A 27,750-nucleotide genomic window follows, 5' to 3' on the forward strand; every position below is an offset into this window, starting at 1 on the left:
CTTTAATGACTACGGATTAATAATTTCTAAGTTTCAGCTATCAGTATTTCCAATGGAATTTACTCATTTTATGTATTTACAGCTATTACTGAATCTTTAGTGTGTGTTTATTTTAGGAACCAAGGCTGGCCAGATTTGAGGCAGGATGAACTGTTTACCCGTTTGTGGGTTTTTTTCTGTAGGATAAGTAGAATGCTACTGGTTTAATCTCTTTCTCTTTAAAGCTTGAATTTTCAGGATCTTATAAAAAGTATTTCTGTTGTAGAAAAGCTGACTCCTGCAGTTTGATAAACATTGGCTCAGTTTAAATCAATTAGTTTTAATACTGCCTTTACTAATTCCTTAATGTTTATTCATGCTGGTCTCCTTCGCACATGTATCCTATTTCAAAGTCTTTCTGCTCACTTCATGAAGCCTGCTGTTTGAGGCAAATTATGACTAATCAAATAATGATAATACTGTCATGGCTGTGCACAGAGGATCAGCCATTTTAGCTGATTTTATTACAATGTCATTTTGTAACATCTTGGTGTCCCCATACTGCAGAAACCCTTTGACATCAGCTAAGACTGTTGTTGTCACTGCTGTATGCATATTGTCCCTGCTCCAGAGAAGTTTAAATTATACAGAGAGCAGGGCAGTATGAAGAAATCAGGCTTGCAGATACTCCTTCATTGGCTACAGCAAGGTTGGGCAATACTGCTACTGTGATATTTGAAGGCCATATCCTTCAAGTTCTTTTGTGGTCACCAACAGAGATATTCTCTTAATAGAATAATAAACTGTGAAACATGTGATTTTGAACAAATAGTAGGATCCTCTGGCAAAGTGCCTCTATTGTGATCTTTCTTTAGTTAAAGAGAGCTTTTGCGAAAGATGGAAACAAATATTTTGGTAGGACCTGTTGCAGTAGGACAAGAGCTGGTTTTAAACTAAAAGAAGGTAAATTCAGACTTGATATAAGACAGAAATTTTTTTGTAAGGGTAGAACACCAGGTGCCCCAGAGAAGTGGTGGATGCCCCATCCCTGGAATCATTCCATGTCAGGCTAGATGGGGATCTGAGCAACCTGGTCTAGTGTTAGATGTCCCTGCTTATGGCAATGGTGTTGGAACTAGGTGATCTTTAATATCCCTTTCAACCCAAACTGTTCTGTGAAACAGTTCTAACAAATTGTATCTTTTCAGTCACATCAAGCAATGTGATCTCTTCTTGATGAGAGCTGCATGTTTTTATGATGAAGTTCATGGAGAGACCAGGCTGCCTTGCAGTTCTCTAAATGCAGCTGGTAGTTGCAAACAAAATCAGAAAGTGCAAATATAAAAATATTCCTCTGGGCTTTAGAATATGCCAAAGGCTTCAATCTCACCAGTATATATAAACTCAGTGAATGCACAGTACATGCACCCAGCTGTTTTTTGGCATGCCTTTAGACTCCACTGGAACTATTTAGTTTGATAGCAAATGCACTGACGGATACTTAATATTAGCATAAATTTTGTTTCTCTGAGACATTTTAATGCCAAAAATATCAGCCATAATTTTTCTTTCCTCTTTTTTCCGTTTCTGATTCTCTTTGGCTTTACCGTTGCCAATTTTTAAAATCAGATTTAGCTGTTTTCCCCTCTCCTTTAAAGCGCTGAGCATTTTTACCATCACCTCTACAGTGGCTCCATACTGAGTAGCCACATAATCCAGGCAAATCCCCTGCATACAGTGTTGTTAAAAGCCAGAGTTAACTCAGAATGGTCATGAGCCTAGCCCTTCACTGCTTCTCCTAAAATAAATTGTTGCTTATGCTGCTGCCATATGGGCAATGAACATGAGCTCGCAGCCGTCCTTTGATTTCCTCGTCCATGCTTTCAAGTGCACTGACTCTCAAACCAGTCTTCTCCCCCCATGTTATTTGTAGCTTCTCTCCTGAGTGGTGAACTCAGGAAGCATGCATGTCAGAAGAATAAATAACTTGACTCAGCTGTCCTGCGTGTGTCTCCTGTGTGGATGAAGGCCGGCCTTCCCTGCTGCAGTGCCGCCCTTTGCAGTGAGCAGGGACCGTGGCCGGCACTCCCGGGTGCAGCGCTGGCCTCTAGTGGAAGGTGCCCGCTCCTTCTGGTGACCTCAGCCTTGAGACATACGGCCAAAGGCCCTTCCCATTCCCAAATTTGCTCTAAACTTGGATTCCCCATCAGCCCTGTGAAAAAACCCAGTGAGTTGATTCTGTCTTCAGCCTGGTTTGCTGAATACTGCAGTTTGAGCTATTAAACATTAATATAACCGCACTGAGTTAAGGAATTATTCTAATTCCTTTCTTTAGGTTTCCCATTGTGCTTGGAGGTTCTCTTGGCATTTGCTGACGTGAGCTGATTCTTTCTAATATAAAACTGGGCTAATATAGTATTTTGGCCCATTTAATATCTCTCTGCGCAATCTCAGGTTACATTGTATAATTGTATATAAATACTTTTCTGAAGATCTATAATGAAAATCTGCAGACAGCATTTGAAGGGGAGGATGTAAAATTCTTACTGCGAATATTGGCAGTGATGCTGCATTCACATGAGCAAACTTGGAGGAAGCAGACTAAAACATGGGGTGTTACCTTGTTGCTGGAACTTGAGATAGGAAACAATGAAATAAGAAAAGTATTCTGAAAGATAAGAAATGTGTAGGTAATGTATAATAAAATTTTACTTCTTATCTTTTATAGAGTGATCTCTCAGAAGAAACTAGCAAAACTTTGCTTTGTATCTCCATCTTGTTTATGAGCTGTTGTAAATGACCTTTTTCAGGCTGACAGAATAGGCTGCTCTCCCTTGCTGTGTGGATGAGTGATGCCTTTGGGTGGGTTGTGCAGGTGAATCCCTGTTGATTCATCTTTCTGTTTTGGGGTGTGAGTTCATGTCATGAATCTGCTTTCTGACAGATGATGTTACAAGTGTCTTAAATCAGCTCAAAATCATCACATGCTTGGTCCTTAAACACCCATTACAGCATTTTTAACAACATTGTGTTCTTCCTGTCTCTTAGTGCAGCTTTTCCTTAAAAGGTAAAAGTTTTGGCATTTAATCACTGTTGAAGTGGAATTTTGTTTAGTGTTCTTTCTTGGTTTAAAATATCACTCTACTTTCTCTGGTTTTAAGTTACTCACTGTAGCCTCTAATAGGTACTACTTTGTTTCTAATCTGACCCTTGCTTCCAGTCAGATATTCATAAGTTGTGCTTGTCCTTTCTGCTAGTTGGCAAATCCAAAAACATTTTGCCTTTTTTTTTTTCATCATGCATATATTATTAGAAGTCATGCTTGACTTGTGCTTTTCAGGAGAAGCCTTCAAGAGGAGAGTTTGCTATATCTTCTATGAAAAACATGTTCATAGCAGTAAAAGGGTAGTAGTGCTATTATGTCTTCTCAAAAAAAAAGACGGCTGTTGTGTTGGTTTTTTTAATGTTGAGGTATTTACAAGTATATTGTCCAGAAAACAGCTTGTCTTATTATGTTAACATTGCAGAAGATCTTCATAAGCCCTTGGGAGGCAACTTAGCTTCTGAAAGCTTAGTGGAGAATCTGTTAGATCAGCAGAAGAATATTGAATTCCTGGTTGAGATTTGAAAAATGCTTGTTTCCAAAACAGAATATGCTGAATTATGTCTTTCACTGAAACAGCCAACCAAAAGATGGAAATGCAGGAATAATAAACAGAATGAAAGTATAAGCCTTTGCAAAAACAAGGGGCTTTTAATGTGGAAAAATTTACAAGCTTGATTGTATAATAGCATCGCTCTGACTTGAAGAAACAAACTTTTAAAGAATGATATATGTAACTGAGTTTTCCTTTCCAGTTTACTTTGATTTAAGCACTTCCCAATGTCTGAAAATACAGACTTTTTGAAATTTTATCTTACTTTCTTTTGTTTGGCCTGTAGCTAACATGGTATATGCAGAAAAAGCACTATCCATGTCAATGAAATTGTGCTTTATCTTCTCTGTCATTGATGCTGATGCTCTCAGGAAAGCAACCACAGAGTATTGCAGCCTGGTCCATATTCTTGCTGTGTAGGTTGTATTGTAGCCATGGTCTGTCTGGGGAAACAAGACACAGTGGCATCCCATTGTTCTCTGTGCCATTGAAGTGCATTGGGATTTCCTTCTCTTTCTTTTGTTTCTTTGTTTTCTGTGATGAAGGATTTTTAATTGTATGCATGTCTGCTAAAAATTGTAGTAAGCTTACAGGGTCCAGGATTTCTGTAAAATCGGGTTATAGGTTGGTCATTTAGTTTGGGAACAATGGTTGATGCTACAGAACCTACCCTTTACACAAACTCTTTATTCCACAAAACAGTCAGTAAACATTAATGCTTAGGTTATAAAATGCCTTTCAGCATTATTTCCTGAAAAAGTAGGTTGAGATCTGCTGCTTTGATCTCCTTTCACACCATATGCATGCTGCTTTCCATCAGGGCTGACCTGCTGGGCAGCAGCTCTGTGGAAGAGGACCTGGGGGTGCTGGTGGACAACAAGCTGTCCCTGATGAGCCAGCAGTGTGCCCTTCCTTGTGGCCAGGAAGGCCAGTGGTGTCCTGGGTGCCTCAGGAAGAGCATTGCCAGCAGGTCAGGGCAGGTGATCCTGCCCCTCTGCTCAGCCCTGGTGAGGCCACAGCTGGAGTGCTGTGTCCAGCTCTGGCTCCTCAGGCCAAGAGACTTGGAGCTCCTGACACAGGTCCAGTGGAGAGCAACAAAGACGATTAAGGGGCTGGACCACTTCCCTCATGAGGAAAGACTCAAGGAGCTGGGCCTGTTCAGCCTTGAGAAGAGACAACTGAGAGGGGACCTTGTCAATGTGCAGAAGTATCTGAGGAGAGGGTGCCAATAGGAAGGATCCAGGCTTCTCTTGGTGGAGCCAGGGAACAAGGAAAGGTGCAATGGGCAGAAACTGGTGCACAGGAAGTTCCACCTGAATATGAGGAGAGGTTCTTTATTGTGCAGATGACTGAGCACTGTAACAGATTGCCCAAGAGGTTGTGGTGTCTCCCTCGCTGGAGATACTACAGAAATGTCTGAATACAATCCTGTGCCAAGTGCTCTGGGCTGACCCTGTTTGAGCAGGGAGGTTTGACAGAATGACCCACCTTGGTCCCTTCCTTACCCATTCTGTGTATACATGCACTCAGAGCTGCCATAATCCTCATAAGCATTTAGTTGGCCAAATACCTTCTTTTAGTTAGCTTGATTTTTATTTCTAGTTCTAAGAAAGACCAAAACTTGTTTAGTTCTGGGAAAGCATTTGTACAAAGAAGGGAAAAGTTTTATTATATTCCCTGGATTGTGGCTAGCAGGAGAGGAGAAGACAAGAAACCTGCGAGATAAGCAGTCCTATAAAATTCATAGCCCTCCTAACAAAGTGCATCAGCTGCTGATGTTAGCAGAGGTCATGCTAACATTAGTAAAGTGGTATTTGGCAGGGTAAACTGATTGCTGGATACATCCCTTCCTTGACTTAAATAAGCTCTACTAAGGTAAATGATTCTGCCACAAATTAAGGATGGCACATCTATCAGTAGTTAATATAATGCTTCTAACCTCCAACACCTGGCAAGAATTCCTAAGATGGAACCAGCTTGAAAAACAATTTGAAGTGAGTTACAATAGAGACTGAAAGCAACTTTTCCACAAAGAATTAATAGAGTATTTTCATCTTAAAGGTGACTTATGGGTCTGATATCAACTTGCTATAATTTTCTTTGAGTGATTTAAAACATCTTTAATATGCTCCTGACAATCTTGTTAACAAAACCTATTTCTTTTTAGACACATACTGAGTTTTACCAGAGGCCGTGTGCTACTGTCAGACTACCTCTTGACAGTTCTTACAGAATTCTCAGAAATCTCTGCTATTAAATATTTTAATTTCCTTGGTCTCATAATGGAAACTGAACCTTGAAGGTGTTTGATTGCGTTACAGCATGAGCTGTTATTGAGAGACTGAGTAACTGGGCCAGTAAATATGTATCACAAGTGGAATGATTCTGCATGTACTGAATTCCAATCTATTTGTATCAAGGGCCTTTTTTTTTTATTCTACATTTTTCAGTTCATCGTTAAAAACAAATATGTTAGTTTTCAATCAGTACGTAAGGCAAAGGCATGAAATTGCCTAGTTTAGCCTCTCTTTCCATGTTGACAACAAAGTAAATGGGTTAAATTAAGGCTACAGTAATAAAACTCTAATGTTAGTGTTGAGCATCTACAAGATTGGTTAATGAAAGAATATAAAGTAACTTCATAGCTGCCTAATGTGAACTGGTTTTTGTTGACCAACAAGAGCTTCTGCATACAACTTACAGTTTCACTGATGAAGAGTCATTTTTCAAGATGTGTCCCAGAATTTTGCCTTGAAGTCTTTGTAAGAACTAATTAAAAATGTAAAGCTTCCTTTATATTGCAGTATCTTTGTTTTAGGTCCAGGAGGCAGTGATCCCTTGTGTGACAAGCAGATAAAATCCTGCCTGTATGTGGTTTTGCCTGTCTGAAGATGGCTTGCCCCTCTGAGTTCAGTGTCAGAGGGCAGTCTCTCTGTGTATAATACAACATGTTTTTTATTTCTCAAGAAGCCATGCTGATGAAGTGTTGCACTGTTTAAAAGAGATTTGTGATTGCTCTCCAACTACTGCATAGAGATCAAGGCGGGGGGAGGGAAACAAGTACATCCTGGTTGAACTGAGTTTTCTTTTCTGTCCAGTATCATCTATGATAGTTTATTTATCAACCTTAATAGATGACAGAAATGTTATAAATATTAAATTTTTGTGAGAGAGTAACTTCCACAAATTCTTTGTAGGGATGTGGGGTTCTTTGTAGAGATGATTTTTTTTAACATGGAATTGAGAAGTTACATGGACATTAGCTCAACTGTCTTCTTTTTTTTCCAAAGGCTAAGTTGATCCTGGCCTTGCAAAAATTTTTAATTGCTTAACAATTGTTGTTTATTAATAAATAAACAATTGTTGTTTATTAATAATAAATAAATAATCTTGCAAATATGGGTTGTATGAGAATCCTTAAGTACCTGGACTATTAGTTTAAGCATGAGCTTTTATGAGAGAATAAGGTTAAATGCAGGTGACTTTCTGTGTTGATATGTGTCATTGGTAAAGCCATTGCCGCAGGAGTTTAGATGTACTGTGGTGGAATGTGCAGTTCCCTTTTTATCCTGCTGATAATTATAGTCAATATCAACTCAGTTTCTACTTCAAGAAGAAATGTGCTTAAATATCTCTTATGTGCTAACAGAATCACACACTGGATAAGGTTGGAAGGGTCCACCATGGGTCATTCAGTCCAACCATCCTGCTCAAGCAGGGTTACCCTTCAACGCTTTGCACAGGATTGTATCCAGACATTTCCTTAATATCTGGCCTCCTCAGTTTAGGAAGAATATTGAGATGCTCGAATGCATCCAGAGGAGGGCAGCAAGGCTGGTGAAGGGTCTGGAACATAAGCCCTGTGAGGAGCAGCTGAGGGAGCTGGCTTTGTTTAGCCTAGAAAAAAGGAGGCTCAGGCAAGACCTTGTCATTCTCTACAAGTACCTGAAGGGTGGTTGTAGGCAGGGGGGGTTGGTCTCTTCTCCCAGCAAGCACTGACAGAACAAAAGGACACAGTCTTGAGCTGCGCCAGAGGAAGTTCAGGATAGACATCAGGAAAAAATCTTCACTGGGAGAGTGATTAGGCACTGGAATCATCTGCCCAGGGAGGTGGTGGAGTCACCATCACTGGATGTGTTCAAAATAAGACTGGACATGGCACTCAGTGCCATGGTTTAGTTGATGGGGAGGTGTTAGGTCATAAGTTGGACTTGATAATCTCAAAGGTCTTTTCCAACCTAGTTCCTTCTGTGATACCGGTGAGGGAGAATCCACAACCTCTCTGGGCAGTCCATGACAGCGTTCAGACATCTGCACAATAAGGAATTTCTTCTCATGGGGTTATTCTTCCTCAGATGCAGAACTCTGTGTTTGCCTTTCTGACAGTTCTTCTCTGGCCATTTCTCCAACATCTTGAGGTCCTTCTGAAGGGCTCCACAGCGCTCTGTGGTATTGGCCACTCTTTCATGTCATCAGTGAACTTGCTGATGAGGTATCTTATGCCTTCCATCCAAGTCACCAATGAATGAGTTAAACAATACTGTGCCCAGTACTGGACCTTGGGTGACACCACTAGTGACAGGTATCCAACTAGAACTTCTGCCACCAATTACAACCCTCTGGGGGTCTGCTGTTCAGCCAGTTCTCAGTCCACCTCACTGTCCACTCATACATTCCACACTTCCTGAATTTGCCTGTGAGAGATGGTGTCAAAAGTCCTGCTGTAGTCTAGGTAGACAATACCCTTTCTCTCCCCACATGCATCCAGGCAGTTGATTCATCACATAAGTCAGTCAAGTTTGTCAAAAGTGATTTACCTTTAGTGAATCCATACTGACTATTCCTGATCACCTTCTGGTCATCCATGTGGATGGAGATGGTCTCCAGAATGAGGTGTTCCCTCACCTTTCCTGGGATGGAGGTGAGGCTGACTAGCTGGTAGTTTCCTGGGCTCTCCTTCTTGCCTTTTTGAAGACCAGGGGGGACATTTGCTTTCTTCCAGTCTTGAGGTACCTCTCCTGATCACCAGGACCTTTCAAAGATGATCATGAGCTGCCTTGCTGTGGTGTCCACCAGCTCTCTCCACAGTTGTGGATGCATCCTGTCAGGGCCTATGGACTTGTGGATGTCAGATCTCCTTAGGTTTTTTTCTAACCCAATCCCCCTTCACCAGGGGAGAGTCATCTTTACAATACTCCTTTACCCTTCCTGGTCTTCAGCCCAGGGTCAGAGATTCCTGAGGTACCTTCCTTGTCAGTGAAGACCGATGGAAAAAAAGCATTCAGTAACTCTGCCTTCTCTGCTTCCTGTTTTCACTATAACTTCTGCCTTTCTGAGCATTATGACCTCTAAAGCAGACACCTTCACAAGTGATGAATTATTCACAGAACCACTGTATATCCTGAGCTGGAAGGGACCCACAAGGATCGTGAAGTCCAACTTTTACATGAATGGCCCATACAGATATTGGATGGTCCCCCAACCGTGGTGTTACGGGTGCCATGCTCTAATCATCTGAGCTAATTTCAGGGTCATTGTTTTAGCCTGTGGGAACCTGTTCTGGCAAAGACACTCATTTACTTCCAGTGGTTGCAAGGAATATACATCTCATATGCTTTCATTGTGGAGTACTTTCTAGGGTGTTGGAATTTATTTTTTTCTTAAGGTGCATACTAGCTGCATTTTTTCAAGAATACTTCTTACATTGTTTATTTGTGACAGGAGAGTGTTTCTTCCTCTTTAGATGGTATGTGACCTTTACTTCTGATACAATGGCAACATGTTCTTTAGGAGATACATGTGCACTTGAGACTCAATGATGACCAGGCTACTACAAGCAAGGAAGTGTTTTACTAAATTGTAAGAGCAATCTGGATATGACTCTAGTAAATTTGCAAAAGGATATAAAAGTACAGGAAAGTTATTAGTTATCCTCTAATTTCAATGTTGTTCTGTCACAAGCTAGTTTAAGCCATTTACAGGACCCAGGAGGGACGTGAGATAAGTTGATCTGATAAACAGTTCTGATTTTTTTAACCTTTTGAAGAACTCAGTTCCAGTAATCATCCCTTTTTTCCCCCGTTCCTTCCTTTGCTGAAGGTCATCACATTCCAGTTTCCTAGATAAAAGGACGTTACCAAAATCATTGCACAACTTCTGTGCAAGAACAGTTGGCAGGGTGGAGTCTGATCTGGCCTTTTTTTACGTGGTCTTAAAAATGCAGCTGCATACTGCCAAAAACTCCAGTTACTGGAGAGTTTATGCAGTCCTGACAATTTTTCTAGGCCTACAGTTGAGCAGTTGTGGAAAAAGCTCTAACCTTCAGGAGATGCTTGGGCTGGGAAGGAATTTAGAGGTCCTGTTTGAGTGTTCAAGCACTGTTTGGGTTGTGAGTGGGATTAGCAATGATACCTACTCACTGCTGTTTCCAGCACTGCTTGTTTTGTCTTTGTCTTTCCACCAGAAAACATGGGGGAGCTGTACTAGCAGTTAACAGCCTGCTGCACCTGGGGTACCAATGGGGCTGAACCAGCAAATGTTGGTAGATGCACAATACAACAAACCCTATTCAATTAGCATGGAATCACTCTTCCAAGTGTAGGATTTTATAGTAGAGTAGGAGGCTAAACAAGTTGAAGTACTGAGAAGAGTACTTGCACAGAATGCAGGGAGAAAGGCAAGCAGAGGGTGAAGAACCTGTGCTCAATTTTTGTTTGATTCCTGGTTCTTTGCTTCGCCCCAACTACAATTCTCTTCAGATGGTAATGACGTGATGGGTACTGAGCCATTGGGTAGAGAAGCCACTGAATATATTTTCAAGTTCTTGGTAATATTATTGTAGCCACAAGTTTTTAAATGAGTAACAATTTCATTAAATTACTCCATGGCTCTAGGGTGAAGTAAAAGCTGATAGACTTTTGAGACCCACAAACCTAAAGAAAGCGACATCTTCCAGACCTGTCAGTTGCTTTTAAGAGGTGATTACATCTCTGTAGAGAAGTGAAAGACTAGTTCTTGAGACTTGTTTACATCGCAAAGCAGGCTTCAATCTATAAGGACAAATCTAGAATCATAACCTGGTTTTGTTGGTAGGAGTTTAGGGAAGACTGTGAAGCAGTTGCCAACTAGAAATTAAGATTGCTCTTTAATCTTTAGTCTGGAAGGCTTCCAACAACATGGAAAAGGGTGTGAATGTGTAGAGGGGAAAACCATACGGGTGATGAAATTCCTTCAGCTTCAACACTGTAAACTCCATGTTTTATGGGAACACAGAGGAGATGTATGTATGGCAAAAGCTGCATTCCTTGTCCTGGGAGAGGGGCTGATCACAGTAGCTGTGTATGTTACCTTACTACTCATGAAATCTGATTTATATTTTGATGCAATTGTACATCACTGACCTGACACATCAGAAGTTGTTGCATTACTGTGTAGGAGATGTGCAGATGCAGCTTTCTCAGAAGATGCCAAAATAGCTTTTTTTTCTGCACGTAGTTTGCTGTGGACACTTGTGTATTTATTGATTGCCTCAATATTAGAAATGCAAGTAGTGGCTTTAGGCCCACTATTTTTAGTATCTTGCAGTTAGCTTGGTTCTTTTAATTTTATTGAGTTTGTTTCTTCTTCTAAACTTCATTTTGCAGTCTGGGTTATTTAAAATGACCAAATAATTGGTCTGAAAACATAAGAGAAAGCTGGGTCTGCAGCAGAGGATCTGATGTGAATAAATTAAAAATGTAGTTTTATAAGTTCAAGAAGCCTTTGTGTTCTACTGAAATCTTACTGCTTTTTGGGGAAGAGGAGCTAAGCTTCTGGAGAAACTCTGGGAGAGAAAAGATTAAGAAATAATACTGTTAATGGAGAAGAAGAGATGTCTGAAGTGGAAGTCAGTGCTATTAAAAATACCAGCTTCTACCTACTAATGATAGGCCAAGTTTTGCAAACTTAACAGGTTTCACCTTTTTTCCTTATGCTGTGCCTTTAATGGGGTTTTGCTTTTGCTTGCATGGTTGTGGGTGGAATGTCTGATACTCTTGGCAACATATACTATATAGGTTCTTAAAATTACATTTGTTCTGGCCTGGAGCAGAGCTGTGTGGGTGTTGGATGTTTCTTTGAGACCTGACATTCCTGTTAGTTAATCACCTTATGTTATCTACAACTTGAAAGGAAGACGATGAATGTCTAGCAGCCACCTTCACTGTGAGGCACAGATCTGCATGCTGTACATTTAATGGTTCAGTTTTTCAATCACCTGCCTGGGCAAGGCAGTGTTTGGGTAATCAATTATCCAGAAATATACTTTGTGGACCAGAGACAAGTGAAGTGTTACTATTAAAGGAATAGTGCTTAATCTCATAAGCGCATTAGAGTATTAGTTGATCAGAAATGTATTATGATCTGCTTAAGTGAGATGATGTGAACCTTTTTCTGGGCAATAGAGGAACATAGCACAGTGTGCTAGGCTAGAATTTAATTAACTGATAAATAGGTTGTTCTATACATATATCTGAACATTTGAAATATTTAAATTGTGCTAGCTGTCTAATGTCCACTAATTTTGACAAATATCAAAGAATCCCTACAGAAATGGCTGAATACATAATAAATTGGCTGCTGCCACTTAACTGAAGTGAGCTGGATTATCAGAAGTAATCGGTTTAATTTAAACCCAGCTCATTTTAACTGAAAAAGGTTAGGGAGCAGCCACGTGATAGTTCAGCAAAGAGATCTAAAGAGGAAAGTAGTAATTTACAATAATGCAGACAAGCAGGATAAAACATGGTGAACAACACCAGCTGATTCAATAGATTTTCCATTAATTACTCATAGTATAAGCAAACTCTTCAAGATGCACTTACTAGTGAATTCTAAGAAAACTTTTAATCTTGTTTAAAAGCAGGTAACTGCCCTTTTTTTGCCAGGTACCTCTTGACTGAAAGAAAGTCTGATATGAAAAAACTAGGCAGTGCTTGGACTTGATAGTTGTGCCTTTCCTGGTCCATTCAGACTTGTCAGAAAATGCATGATTAATCTTAGTTACATGAAAGAGAAGAAAGTACAAATCCCAATTTGCATTTATTTTTAACACTTCCATAAGCACAAGCAGGACATTAATGTCTTGTACTTTAGTTTGAGGTCTTGTGTTGCAGTCATGGATGTGACTTTTGGCAACTGAGTTCAGTGTGACCTTCAATTCTTTTCTAGGGAGAGCACGTGTGCAGCAGCTAGCAGAGAACACGAGATATTTCAGGAGACGACTGAAAGAGATGGGCTTTATCATCTATGGAAATGAAGATTCCCCTGTTGTGCCTCTGATGCTGTACATGCCAGCAAAAATTGGGTACGTTTGACTGCATAACTTCTTAGCCATCTTCTTTAAAGCTCGGTTGGTATAAGAATATGTATGAAGAGTTTTCTAAATATAAGAAAAAAATTGTTTGATTTTTGCTCTTATGATCATTACTGAATCCTGTAAAATATGGAAACTTCTCTAAGTGATCTTGAGAAAATTGAGGCTTGTAGCTTGGGGAGCATCAAGAAAGCACTTCAGGGAAGCAATTTTGCCTCTATGTGTCACATTTTAAAGGTTGGGTTGTGTGTTTCCATTATATTTATATATAAAGTGTATAAATACACTAAAGAGAAGCTGAAATTGAATGGAAATTAAAAGTAATTGGAGGAAGTCTTTCCGCTAGGTTCTCAGGATCAGAAGCCAACATTTTCATTGATGAGCTTTGAAAATTAGAAAAAGAAAAACAGTGGGAATGGAACATAATGGGACACAGCAACATGTATGTGATAAATTCCTAGGTTTTAAGAGGTCTAGATATAATCATTCAGGCATTGGTATTGTAAATACTAAAACAACTGTTGCACTTAGGTTTATAAATTCTTGCAGATTTGTGGGATGCTGTGTGGATAATTAAGGCTACAATTCTTCAAGGAGGATACATAAAGTATATATAGAAAAAATTTTCAAAATAAACAAAAACCTGATTTCAAGGACAGCTTAGCTTTGATCGCTACTTTTCAGGGTTTGTATAACGCAGTGCTCCATCAACACTTTCAAATTTGGAAAACATAATTTCATTTTATGCTGTACTCAATATCTCTGGTACTTGACTAGCTCAGATTTCAGTCTGGCACTTTTTGTGAAGCTAGATACCCTTGTTCTCCATCCTTCTCAGTGTAACAGAGTTTTAAAAGGCCTGTTACCTTTACGGGTGCTGCAGACTACATGTCCAGCACACAGAGGCTGCTTTTTCCACTGCCCAGTTTCTCTACCGGTCAATAAAATCTTTTCCTTGGAAGTGTTCATGGAAATACTTATTAGCTGAGGAGTTGGGCCAGTGTCTTACTTAAAATTAGCAAGAGCAGAGAACTCTGATGAGAGTTGGCCCTTAGGATCTGCATTGGATTTACTTGATCTTTTCTTTGTCCCTTGTAGCCTGTTTTAAAAATAGTTTGAGAGTAATAAATGGATTCAAAATGAAGTGTATCAGGATGCACCTATTTGTAAGGAAAACAGTTGTGGCAGAAAATATAAAGACCTAGTAAAAGAATGTTATTTTATATGTTCTTATAAACCTCTTAAGTTCATTGCTACTTCTCACAACGAGGTCTGTTAAAAAGGATTAATCATTTCCTGTGGCCTGTAGAAACACCCCCAACTGTACTGCCATTGCAGATCCGATGGAGGTCTTTGTCCCTCTCATTGAATGAGTCACAGCCACTACTTTCTTTAGTCTCCTTAAGAATTTGTTTTGTTGAAGATAGTGAGTGACAGTTGCATGATATTTTTGCACCTTCCTTAAAAATAATAGGTTATCTCAATTTACTGTGGTAATTCACTGGTTCCCGTGATACTTATAAAGTGGTGCATTCTGTGATGCAGTAATGTACTTTAATAAAATTAAATTCATGAAAACAAAATATCTTGAAATTGCAGAAACATCCGCTTTGGGGCATTGCAGCATGAGGGGTTCCTTGTATAGTCAAACTTCTGAGCCAAAATCACTCTTAACTTTTGGAAAGATTTCCAAGCTTAGGTTACAAATCCATTTAGAAACAGCCTGCTAAAAGACCAGTCTCTGCCACATACAATCTTTCATCTTTGTTAGAACTTAATACACTGAAACCTTTTGAGAAGGACCACCTTGGGATTGAATTTAAAAAAGGCTTTTGTGAGCAGGCCTTTCTGCCTCTAAAAAGAAAGCACTGGAAGCTCCAAGCCGTGGTGTGACAGCCTTGCTGCAGCAGAGGCCTCTGTGGGTTCCCATACCGAGCCCTTCAGCTCCTGCTTTGCCGGCCCTGGAATGACTGTGACTGTCTCCTTCCCCCGGCAGCGCGTTTGGCCGTGAGATGCTGAAGCGGAACATCGGTGTTGTGGTTGTGGGCTTCCCTGCCACCCCCATCATCGAGTCCAGAGCCAGGTTCTGTTTGTCTGCAGCTCATACCAAAGAGATGCTTGATACAGTAAGTGTCTCATCTTGTCTTCCTTCTGCTCGTGCCTGCTAATAAACAGATACAACAATTGTCTGGGTTTTGTGCACTCGTTCAATGTTTGGTACACAGCATGGTTGAACCTGACCTTCAAAGCCCTTTGCAATACAGCTGGCAATGACTCCATCTCTTTCCTTGCTTTAGCAGTGTGGAATGCCTGTTTAGAGTAAATCTCAGGACTTTTCTTGTCCTATTTTAAAAGGAGACAGTCTCATTCCTGTGAGACAATGCTTTTTACTCTCTTTAAAGGCTATATCTTGCATTGAACTGGTTAAAAGGAAACATTTTGCATCTTCTGACCCTAGATGTTAATGGTAAGGAAAAAAAAAATAAAAAGGCCTGAGAATCTCCAAAACATTTATATTCCTCTCAAAAGGAAGCACATGATTACTAGTGAGAATTTTTATTCCAGAGATTACTATTCCTGTTCTTGTTTAAGGCTTCAGAGCACTGTATCTTAAATGTCCCTGCCCTAGTGAGTCTGTACCACATGCAGTGCCTTATTTACCCTTACTGGCACTTGCAGGGGGAATGGAGGTCCCCTCGAAGGAGGCCTGCATCACAGGTGGGAGATGCTGCCTTCAAAAAGTAAGGATGGTGGTTACTCTCTGACTAACAGAGTTGAACGAGGATTATATGAATCTGTCTCACTGTTCTAAGTATGTCTTGCTGTGGTAGCTACATTCAATTTTGAGTCTTCTGAATAACCTTTTTTCATGGACATATGTACATAGGCTGTCTTAGACACTGCCAAAGTTCTGCATTGCACTTTTCCCCCCACTTTTAGGGTCTGTGACTCCGAATATAAAGTAGTCATGAATTTGGACTTCATGAGAGTAGACTCTATCCTGTTCAGAGACCTACTTGAAAGAATCCCATAGGACACAGTCTCAAAGAGCAGAGGTGTCCAGGACAGTTAATTGATTTTTCCTCCCCACTCCTTCCCTGAAGAATGATCTGTCCTGATTTAAAGGAGAGGAAATGTGGTGGGAAGCCTGCATGGATGAACAAACCAACAAAAATATATAATGAAAGTGTGTAAGAGATGCAGGCACAGACAGGTGACCAGGGATGGGGTCAGGAAAACCAAAGCTCACCTGGAAGTCAGTCTGTCAAAGGACATAAAAATGCAGCAGGCAGAGCTTTTATGGGGCAATAGTAGCAAGAGAAAGAGTAGAGAAAATGTGGAGGACTACTGCTGAATGGCACAGGAAAATCAGGTGAGAAATGCATGCAAGAGGCAAGGGTAATCAGTGCCTTTGTTGTCTCAGTCTGCTGGTGAGACTTAGGAATCCTGACACCATGAGATTAGTGGAAAAGTATGGAGCAGTAAAGACTTACCTTTGGTGTGAAGGAGGCTCCAATAAGGGAACATTTAAACAAAATCAACATGCACCAGTCCATGGGACCTGATGAGCTACATCCACAAGTGTTGAGGGAGTTGGCTGTCACTGCAAAGCCACTCTTGATTACCATCTTTGGAGAAAGAGTTCATGGTGACTGGGGGAGGCTCCTGAGAACTGGAAGACAGCCAATGTCACCTTCTTCTTGAAGAAGGGCAAAAAAGTGTAAGAAACTGCAGGTTGAAAAGCCTTGCCTATATCTTGAGAAGATTGTGGAGAAAAAAAATCTTGAAACTATTTTTGAACATTTTGTGGACAAGTTGAGTGGGAGTAGTCACAGAGTTAGGAAGGGGAAATCATGCCCCATGTCCAAATATGATCAGGTGGTAACACTTCAATATGTGAACAGCAAATAGAATATCTAACAGATATTTACTAATGTCTTATAAAAAAAGACTCTGCCTTTTCACACTTGATTGCTACAGAACTTACATACAAGTCAACAGCCTAAAATTACAAGCTTTTAAAATTTAATTTCTGTTAAAAAATAGTAAGGTAGTGTGTGGTGTGAGCAGTTTTGTAATGTATGTGTAGTGTCATTGAGTAGTATCACCCTGCCGTGTATCTGCAGTGCTGTACTTGCTGCTCCTGAGCTGTTTCTGCTTGTGAGAGATTTTCTAACACTCCAACAACAGACTGCTTAAGGAATTCCTTCCCAGCTACTTGTCCTGCTACTCTTCCCTTAAATATCTCAATTTAGTTGTTTCTATTCCAAATAAAGGTTTGGAATGAGTACTTTTCAGAGAAGACCCTCTACTTTGCTTCCTTTTGCCCTGTATAAAATAAATAGTATCAGACTTGGCTCAGAGTGTGGTAATAGACCTGAGTTCATTGACACAAATGAGGGAGCAGTAACTTCTGGGACAGGTGGGCATGGAGTGGGGATGAATGGATAAGAGATGGGAGGAAGGAAAATAAAGGAAACTGAAGTCTTTGAAATAATGTTGCTGCAAATTGACATACTCTTTCTAAATAATATTGCATAATTGGCATACTCTTTCCAAAACTGAAACTGTACAAACTTGATGTGCAAGCACTACCTGAGCAATTGTGCAATTTTACAGTTGGTTAGGTTCTTGGTCTTCCCTTTTAGTGACTAGCTGGGGCCTTTGCCATAATAAGCTGCTTTTGTAGGGTCTGTATAAATACCACATTTGCGCTCTTCCAAAATCTATCTGTAACTTTTATTATTCTGCTTTAAAAACCTCTTTTCCTGTCAATTCCTTCTGCATTTTCCAAAAAATGTTTCAAATTTTGTGCACTTAACATAAGATTCACTGCTAGAGTACCTCTGTAAGTGTTAAATGTACTAAATTGAGGAAATGCTAGTTCAATATATTAGAGCTTGTCTGCTAAGAAAATTAATCCAGAGCAAAATGAGGTGTGAATTTTGAAGTGAATGAAGAAATCCTGATTTAGCTCAGTGTGTGGAGGCTTTTTTCCAAGTTAGCATAACCCCCTTTATGGTTCAAAATAGCTGCATGCTCAAAAGCCAGAACATTGGCAAGAAGAGTTAATAAGGAGCAAGTCTTTGTGTCAGTGACTTTGTGCAGTGTTTTCTTGTGATGCAGTGAAAAGGGATTGATTTCAGGCAGCTAATCATTAAGGCAGACCTCAGGTCTAATCCCTCTTGCTAACTGTGGCAGCAATATCCAGGAGGAGGAAGAACTGAAATGAATGGATTTGGGGAGAGCTGGCAGACAGCTTCTTCAAGTCACCAACAGAGGAGACAACTTGGTATCCCATCTGTGTATTCATGGATGCTAACTAGGGCTCTTGTGGTATTTTTTTAAACAAAACTTAACCAGGTTTGAAGCATAGGGAAGAGAGACTTCTCTTGCAAATAATAATATTTGTAATGCTTCCTTGTTCTTATTAAATACACCCACACAATGAGGAACAGTTACTTAGTTAAAATTTTAACTGTTTTATGTAAATAAAACTTCCTTGCCTAAAAATATTTGGCTTAGGATCAGAGTGGAGTCCCTCATAACCTGCATCGCTGTGGGCTGTGCTTTCTTTTCAGTGATGAAAAATATATTACACTCTCCTAAAGTCAGAGTACACCAATGCCATTTCCTTTGTAGTCTTTGCTAGTCACATGGTCCTTTTTGTTTTAAATTAATAAAATCCTAAATCTGCATTCAAGAATAACAGTTAACATACTCTTTCAACAGAAATTCAGCTTTAAATTGCTTCCATATGGGATCTTTACTTAAGGCTCTGGCAGACTGTGCCCACACTTTGTTTTGTTTTGTTTTGTTTTTACTGAGGTCCAACTTCTGGGTTTGTCGTTCCCCCAGATTTTAGAGTGCAGAGGTTTTTGCTGCCAGATATAACAAGCATGAAGGGCCATTGTTTAAAGAAACAAAGACTTGAACTATCCATCTAGGAAGAAAAAACATGTAGAGCTATTAACCCCCATCTTCCAACTGTCCTCAAGAGACAAGCATTTGATGCAGATTGGAGCATCAGTGTTGAATTAGTGACATTCTGAAGCAATGCTGAATGTACCTATCTCAATAAATTTACAATTCAAGGCAGCAAAGAATGCCAACCTTTGAATTAAAAAAAAAATCATATTGGACTTGAAAGTGATCTTCTGAATTAATTTTTGTCACTTGCCTATATAAAATAACTAGCATCACATGCTATCACAGATTTGTCTGCAGCAACTGATATATTTTGTAGTTTGCTCTAGGAGTGTTCTGTGGAGAAATGAAGTTTAGGATTTGGCTTTTAACAGACCCTATTGTGTGTGGACAGATGTCTTATCAGAGATTGCAACATAATGGAATATGATTAACTGAGTTGGGACTTCCCTCATTTCTTACGCAAGCAGATGTTTGATCTCTGGTAAACTTCATAATATTTGAGTTCAGGTCAAAATGGTGAAAGGCTGTGCTAATTCAGTAGAATGTTCTGTGCCATCAGTTTCTTGAATGCAGGATTTGTGGCAACCTCAATGGGACTTGCTTTCCAAGGAGAAAATGCTTAGGGTCCTGCCCATTTATTTTTCTTTCCTTGGATTGTCTGGCAAAAATCTGCTGTGCCATGTTGTTTATGACACACGGCTTTCATCTGTAGTTGTATGTGGACAATGCAAATTAACCAAATGTAGATGTAACAAATGCATCTACAGAACTTGTTAGCTCACTATTATAGTTTGTCTTTGCTGTTTTGCAATTTAAAAAATACAGATCAGCTTTGGTTTCAAATTGAATGAATCACAAGGAGGAGTCAAACCTCAAACAAAATGTACATTTTTTTTCTATTTTAGCTTCATTACCTCCAGGAAGGGAAGAACATTATTCTGTTTTTCTATCTATGAGTAGTCATGGGGTTTGCTGGATATTATAATCCTGTTCTGGAGCTGGACTAGTCAGGTGGATACACAGGCACTCTCAGTTAAGTGACCCAGTGCTGTTCATGTGGTCTCAAAATTTCCAAATTCTAAAATGAAAAAAAAAAATCCTATGCACTTCTGAAGGTACCAGCTTCTAGCAGAGTAACATCTCAAGTAAAATGGCTGTCAGAGTAGTCTGCAGGCATGCATAAAGGAACACGTGTGGATAACTTGCATCTGTCTCCTCTGCTGATCTACTGTGATCTCTTTGTCAGGCTTTAAAAGAAATCAATGAAGTTGGGGACCTTTTGCAACTGAAATATTCCCGTCGCCGTTTGGTACCGCTCTTGGACCGGCCGTTTGACGAGACCACATATGAAGAAACAGAAGACTGAGCTCCCTCCATGTGCCTCAGAGGGAGGGACACACCCAGGGGACACTCCGTGGCACACAGGCCACAGCATCTGTGAACAACACACTTATGACTGCTTAGTATAAGAGACATTTCCTCACAATACTGAAGTGGCCACATCAGCTCTAAATGGCATTTTGTAAATAGGGAGAGGAGAAAAAAAATCTTTGATTTCTGTGTCTTCAGGGTCTGGCCCTAGAGGTGCTTGGCTTTATTTTTTTCTTGTTGCTTTTTTTTTATTTATTTGTCTCAATGAGTTCACAGCAACCTAAGTTGGCTGTGGCTGATTAGTTCAGACTTTGTATGCACCATTAGCCTCCCAAATGCTGGCTGAGATGTTGTGAGCATGTGTGACGCTGGCATGGCAGCATTTTCAGTGTCACTGCTAGGTGTCTGATCTTCCCAATTAGGAATGAGCTGACCTGTCTGTTTCTGGAGACTTCCCAGAGAAACTGTTGATTGCTAACTTTGACATATTTAACAAGATGGATAATCAACCAAAGTTGGTTTTTTTTTCATTTGCAGTTACTTATGTTTAAAACTTGAATTTAGCCTTTTTAAAATAAATGTATTGTTGACATGTCGCTGACAGGACCATTGTTCCCAAACATTATTTAGTTTTGTAAACCACAGGCAGAAGAACTTCTGGAACTGTAGCCTCTTTTCCTTCCCAGTATGGATACCAGATTGTATCCTGGTTTTGACACTAATTGTCCTTTTGATAGAGGGTAAGTGATGGAGAGGGGTTTGTTTTGGTTTGTTTTTAATACTTCTGTTTAAAAAAAAGAAAAAATATGGGTTGTATATGTGTTGCTTTCTCATCTTCAGGTTAGTTTCTCTTGCTTTGGAATTATCATAAAGTCATGAACAAGTCACTAAACCCTAGAAGGGAGCCTTTGGGGTTAAACAAACTAGAGCAAGTCTCATGGTTAGTCTTAACATGAAGCCCCATACAAGGGGTGATGATTAGGAGAACCATCTATTTCATGCAGATTGTGAAAGACTGCTGCCCTTTGCTGTGCTAGCTCTCTGTTTCTTGTCATCTGTGAGGTGTTCTTCACTGGCCCTGTTAGGCATATGGATAGCTTGAATCTTGCAGTCATACATTACATTTTGGCTGGCCAGCAAAGTCCCCATTGGCAGCTGCTGCATATCTGTAGGTCTTCCCTGAAGAGAGAGAATGTCCTCGCAATTGCATTTAGTTTGATATCTTTATTCTTTTGTACTTCTGTTACTTTCTGATCAACACTGCTCAAATGAGTGTTCTCTGAGCCAGTTGCTGTTTGGAGTCTTTATTTGCAAGTTTCATACTGTCCCTCTGTTTGAAATAGTTGCCTTTGCTCTAACACACCTTAAAACTGGTCTGCTACTTAGTCTTTACATCTTGAATTCTTTCAGTGAACAGAATGGATCAACAAAAAGGTACCAAAAGTTTTAAATGAGTCAATTGCAGTATAGTTTGTTTCTGTATTTTATATTTAGACATACATGATTTCGGCAAATATAGTAAAATGTTAACATTGTGTCAGTTGGGTTGGGCCAGCTCTTCAGTTTGGGTTGGCAAAATACTTTTTGCAGGTTACTAGGGTTTTAGAAACAGACTGATCATCATAATGCTAAAGCAGAGAGCAACTCAAAGCTCTTTGTGTGGTGCTGAAAAAAAAATTCTTTTAGTTCTTTAATGTTCACTCTGCAACTAACAGGGAGGGAGTGTTTTGGCCACTAGAACCAAGCAGTTTCTGCAAATACATGTGGTGAGTTAAAGGAGAATTGGTTTCTATTTTATAGACTATCTAACTTCATGCATTTATAGATCTTGTTACATTTTAATGTAATAGAACTCCAAAACACTGGTTCATTTTTTTACCATTGAATTTCAGAAATTTGATTATATGAGAAGAACTGAAATTAACTGTTTGAAAATAGGTCCAGTTAACTGTTTCTGTCTTAGTCCATTAATGTTGGTTGGCTCTTCTTCTGGAGCTGAGTGAGTGCAGAATCTGAGAAGTCTGTATATGCAGCTTGGACAGCTATGAAATAGTCTCATGTGTTCAGGCAGAGTTAATAAACAGCAGTTAGCTGAGCTTACTTTCTCACCCATGTTCTGCCCAGGACTAGCTCTAACATTCCAGCAGATTACCTGCTTTCTGACTTCAAGAAGCTTTACTGATTTTTTTTTTTTTCTCTGTGGATTGTACTAGGGAACAAGAGGAGGTTAGTTAGTACAGGTAGCCCTGACATGAGCCCTGATCCTATTAACTTGATCATGAAATAGTTTAAGAGCAGACAAACTGATCAGTTTAAAGGCTTGGATCAGTAGGTAGCTGGTTTTAAGCATTCACAAATGCACAGTTTGTTTGTCTGCTGCGTAGCCGACTCAGTTTAGAAACTGGGATGTATTAATTTAGAAGTGGGTTATCATAGATTCTACAAGTGTTGAATCTCAGCCTTGTCTCTGGGAATCAGTTTTAGAGCAGCTTTTCTTTGGAAGGGAGAAAAGTATCTGGAAAAATCTTCACAATATAGATAAATCCTGTGTAATACTTCTGAAATAGTGTTCAAAAATTACTAGTGTCCATTTGGTTTCTAGTTGCACTTTGTTGAGGAAATTATGTTCAAGCTTCTGCCTTTTAGTATCTGTCTGCTGTGTCACGCTGTCTGCATATAACTTTGAATTTTGAGTTGCAAAGGCACTTCAGAAATAATTCTGGCAGTTAGCATTTGCAAAGTACTTGGTTACATTTCAGCCTTGCCATATCCTTTTTGGAAAGCAAACCCCCCTAACCCCTCTCTGAGGCCTTTTGTTCAAGAGAAGCTGTTTTGCCAAAGTTTGGTAAAAACTATGAAACCTCTTGAAACTGCTTCTGAAAAAGTAGGAGTTAAGCCCAAGATTTCACACTTTTAATTCAGTAATTCACTGAGCTTGAAACCAAGAAAACCTTTTTGCATCTACTGAAAAAGCTCCAATAAGGGTTTGTGTTAGGCAAACCTACAGCATGTATGCTGTCGCAGTATGTGTAGGATGGATTGCTGCTTTGATATTTATGTACTGACCAGAAATCTGTCTCCTTTTTCTCCTGGCAGTAGAAATGAATGAAAGAACCAATCTTGAGAGATCACAAAGGAAGAAAAGCTGCTTAAGAAATAAAACTTCAGTCCCTGCCAACTTTTCAGAGACATTCTAATTGAAAATGACTCCTGGTATTTCTTAAGAGATGCAAAATTGAAAAGAAAATGAAGGCTGCTTTTGAACAAAGGATTTTGCTCAGTACTGTATATTGACTAAACTTACTCATAAATATACAATAGTTACCTTCCCAGTACCTCTCAGAAGAACTAAGCAAGCAAGTTTTTGCCTCTCTTCAGCAGAGTGAAGAGTTTAGAACCATTACTGTTTTTAAGGCTAATGGCCATATTCTTTCACTCGTAAGAAAATTGAGAAGCTCGTATTACCGAGCATCAGCAAAGAGTAGGAGATCTGCTTCTTGTTAGAAACTGGCTTTCCCAAGTAGATCTTTGTCTTAAGGAACCTGATTCATAGTTTTCCTTTAGTTCTTAGGCAGAGTTAAGAAACCATTTTTTTGTGTCTCAGAATATTCAGGGCCTTCACTTTTGTTTTTTACACGACACAAATTTTTGTATAGTATATATATGGTTTATTTAACTCTCTAGTTGCTCTATCTTTTCCCTTCTAAGTAGCATCCTTAATGAACAGTTCTGGTTCTTGAGTTATGGGTGTAGCAGTATGCTTCTGCTTTAGGCAAAGACTCAGGAGCGAGTTGACCAAACATCTGAAGGGATTGCATTACCCATCCTCCTCTTGCTATTTCCTCTAAGAGTGCAGATGTGATACTCACTATCAGAGCTGCACCTTCACAAAGAGTAGGCAAGGGAAATGTGCCCATAAAATCAGCAATTCTGTGCTGTGTGGATGAAGGACTGATACTGCAGAGATGGAGAAAAGGGATAGCCAATCATTGCTTATTTTCAGCTGTACAGGGATCTTTCATGTGTACTTGAACAAGTATCCCTAAATCAGGAGTGCAGTTTTCAGTGCCTGAATGGACACTTCTCTAAAACTTTTCCACACCAAGTAAGTACTTCTTCTCCTTCTGTGCAAATTTTGATTCATTTTCCTCTGAAAAGCATTGACCTACAGCTGTTTGCTTGTTCAGAAGCCATGTTATCCATTCAGGGAGGTCATAGGAGAGGTGGGAAGAAAGCATGAACATGACTCTTCATTTCATCTCAGAGAACACCTTGCAGCCCTGGATCTGGAGCACTATGCATGAGCCCCCTTGCTGCATCACAGAGAAGGAAACTTGTGGAAATATATCCCAATATCCTATGCTCAGTCAGAATGTATGCAGTTTAAATATATTATTTTTACACTTTATATTCAGCCTATGAAAGTGTCAAGCATGCTGGGATCTGTGTGGATGGCACCTTCTGCATGGAGATTTGAGGCACCTGCAGTCTGTTCTATTTTAGCAGTAGTGAAGTGCAGAGCTGTTCAGGAGTGCTTTGTATGACCCCCTGGCAGGTGCATTGGTGGCTTTGGTGCTGGACCTGACACCCAGGTGGCACTGGACCACTATTTGGGAAAAGCAAGTCATTTGACCTGCGTAACCTGAACATGGTTTTAAAAGAAGAAAAAATCTCCAATGCCATTCTGATGGCTTTGTATTCCTGTAAACATTCCCAGCCTTGCAGTTGTTCACCTGTTCAAGGATTCAAACGTAATATTAGAGCACAAACATCAAGTGTTTGTGTGAAGTATTGTGCTTTACCTTTCACTGAAAAAAGAAGCATTTGTTGCAGACATTGGAGCTGTTGTGCTTATATCCCCAAATGGGGCTGGGTGAAGCAGATGATGACTGTGGTGTGTGTTGAAGGCCTTAAACTGTGATTCTTGGTATGAAGAATTAAAATTAAGCCTGACCTTGAAGAGTGCAGTGGATTTTACCCCACGGAAGAATACTCGGTGCTCTTAGTTAAGCAGTGTGTACTGCTGTTTTCTCGGGAGGGAGGGGTTCAAAACTCAGTTTGTGTGTGATCCTGGCTAGCAGCTGTTTAAGGGGATGTCTGTACATGGGAGCCAAAGCAGTGCAGTTCTCTGCACTGATGTTCCTGTGCAGCTTACATAGTTCTGTGTGCTCCCATCAGGAACTTGTTCCTGGGCTGCTCAAAGTGAGAGACCTACTGAGACAGTCAGGGACTTCAGAACCAGTGGCAGCTAGCAAATTCATTTCCTCAGCAGTAGGTGAACAGGTCTCAAGTGAATATTCCAAGGCTTGGTGCCATTCCAGAAATACCCCCAGTGAGGTGAGACATGCACCAAGCCATCTGACCTTTGTAAACATTCTTTTTTTTTTTTTTTGCCAAAGCTCATCCTATTCAGGCAGTATTTCTGCTACCCCCTAATGGTTTATTAAGCTTAATGCATCTCTAGCCTTCCAATATTAACCTCAGACCCACTTGAGAGAGAACTGAGGAAAGCTGGAGCCTGAGGCTTTAGGCAAGCAGCCCCAAAGCCAATGGTGGCCCACATTTCCACAAGCCCTGGGCAGAATTACCAAGTCACAGCACTTCATCTTAAATTGCACTGTATTCTTATGCCTCTGTGTTGCTATAATGTACATATATATTGGATTTTTTTGTAGATAAGACATTTTAGATAAAATTTTTAAATGGCCCCCCCCAAAAAAATATTTTATGCCAGATGTCTAATTTTTTTTACACTTGTGATTAACATGAATATGGATGCTTTGTGGGCAGGGAAAAAGATAAATGGATGGTACATTGGCTTTAAAAAGGTAACAATGCATGTTTAAAAAAAAACACTGGAGAAAAAAATGCTTGGGGAAAAAAATCATTCAAATATATTCTATGTTCTGCATAATAAAGACTTTAAAAAAACACTATATCATTATTTTGGCACTTTTTTTCTTAATGAGGCTTTTCCCTATTAAAGAGACTGAACTCTCTTCTTTCCCAGTCCTTTTCCTACCCACCACCAAAATAAAAACCTCAAAAAAATTCAACACGTGAGTTTTATACTGGAATGACTGGGTAACACCATCGTCTGTTTGAGAGCTCAGATCGTTGTTCCCCTCTAGCCTTTTACTCTAGAGCCAGGAAACCTTGCATGAGAGATGGGTGCTTAGCTGGTTTTTGGCAGTCTCTGGTCCATCGTACAGCCGGAGCTTTGATGTGCAGTCTAGAAAAGCTGCTTCTGTTGTGGAAAGACGCCTGCAGTCGTAGCTGCTGTTCCCGATGTGCAGCGCTCCCACAATGAGTGCCTGCTCTAGCTCGGTGCTGGCCCCAAAAAGCTGCTGTGCTTGAAAGCTAGGCTGCTACCCTTGGGTGCTGTTAAGAGTGTCAGGCTGCTCTCAGCTGCTGTGCTGCTAATGAGATGTTTCAAAGGGCTTCTTGATCCATCTCGCATGGGATTCTTGACCTCACATCTGTCTTGCAGTTTGTGTCTTGTTTTAAACATTTCCTTCCATTCATCTCAGCCCTGAGTCTGCATAAACCAGATGTCAGTATTTGAAAAGGAGGTGCAGGTCCTGATTTTAGCTGTAGGTACACAAATGGGCCCAGGTGATTTGCAGCTTTGTGCTGAGACTGCTGTAGAAATGTTGGGTTTTCCCTTCTAGGTCTCCCTTTCTGGGACCGTGCCAGCACTGGCACTTCTCCTCAGTAGGCTGCAAAACCTCCTTTCAGTATGATTCTCTGATAATTTTTTTGTAATCCTTTCCCTAATTTCCTTCATAGGCTTGTGAACGCCTGTGGAAATGCTGGAAAAGATACTCTTTACACCCCAAATAAACAGCCACTCCATGTTTCCAACAGGTTTTGAGGGCTGGATAAGATGCTGCCGGTGCAGAAGACAGCAGATCATGAAAGAAAGACTTCTTTGGAGTCGTAGAAACTTTGTACCGCAATTTGGGAACAGCCGAGGCTTTCACCGGGGAGCACAGAGCCCCGTTTCTGCCCGTCACGGGCCGGCTCCGGAGCGGGGGGCCCGTCCCCCCTTCCCGCAGCCCTGGCGCTCGGAGAAGGGGGAAAAGGGGCGGCTTTTGCAAGCCCGTTCCCCCCGGGGCGCGGCGGGAGGCTCCGAGCCCCCTGCCCGGCCGCGTCCCGCTCCCGCCCCTCGGTGCCGGGCGCTCCATCCTCCCCGCCTCGTGCGGCCGGGCCGGAGCCGCCGGGCCCGCGGCCGCTCCGCCCCACCGGGAGGGCGCAGCGGCGGCGGGGCTGCCCCGCGGGAAGCGCCCGGTGCCGCGGGGCTCGCGCGAGGCCGGCGCCGCCGAGGCGCGGAACAAAGAGCCCCGGGCCGGCCGGGCCCGCCGCGGGGGCAGCGCGCCGCGGGCACCGCCGGGCGAGGGGCGGCGGCCGCGGGCCCGGCCATGCAGCTGCCGGGAGGGGAGGAGCGGGGCGGGCGGTGGC

General features: G+C 40.8%; 1 protein-coding gene across 2 annotated transcripts in view; it reads left to right on the forward strand.

Annotated features, from left to right (window-relative positions):
* The window catches only part of SPTLC2 (serine palmitoyltransferase long chain base subunit 2), a 76,334-nt gene extending 51,241 nt beyond the window's left edge, over window positions 1-25,093 (forward strand). The window contains exons 10-13 of one of the 2 annotated variants that reach the window (XR_012580723.1): window positions 12,843-12,978; window positions 14,984-15,113; window positions 20,165-21,029; window positions 23,386-25,093. Coding sequence is in view for 1 of the 2 variants with exons in the window: in XM_005479757.4 (XP_005479814.2) it covers window positions 12,843-12,978; window positions 14,984-15,113; window positions 20,165-20,284 (386 nt within the window). In the remaining variant the exon portion in view is untranslated. Of the gene's footprint in view, window positions 1-12,842; window positions 12,979-14,983; window positions 15,114-20,164 lie in introns of both variants that reach the window. The other variant, XM_005479757.4, reaches the window with a different exon arrangement.
* The last annotated feature ends 2,657 nt before the right edge of the window (window positions 25,094-27,750 follow it).

This window comes from Zonotrichia albicollis, chromosome 6 (assembly GCF_047830755.1).
Source record: "Zonotrichia albicollis isolate bZonAlb1 chromosome 6, bZonAlb1.hap1, whole genome shotgun sequence".
Classification (NCBI taxonomy): Eukaryota; Metazoa; Chordata; class Aves; order Passeriformes; family Passerellidae; genus Zonotrichia; species Zonotrichia albicollis.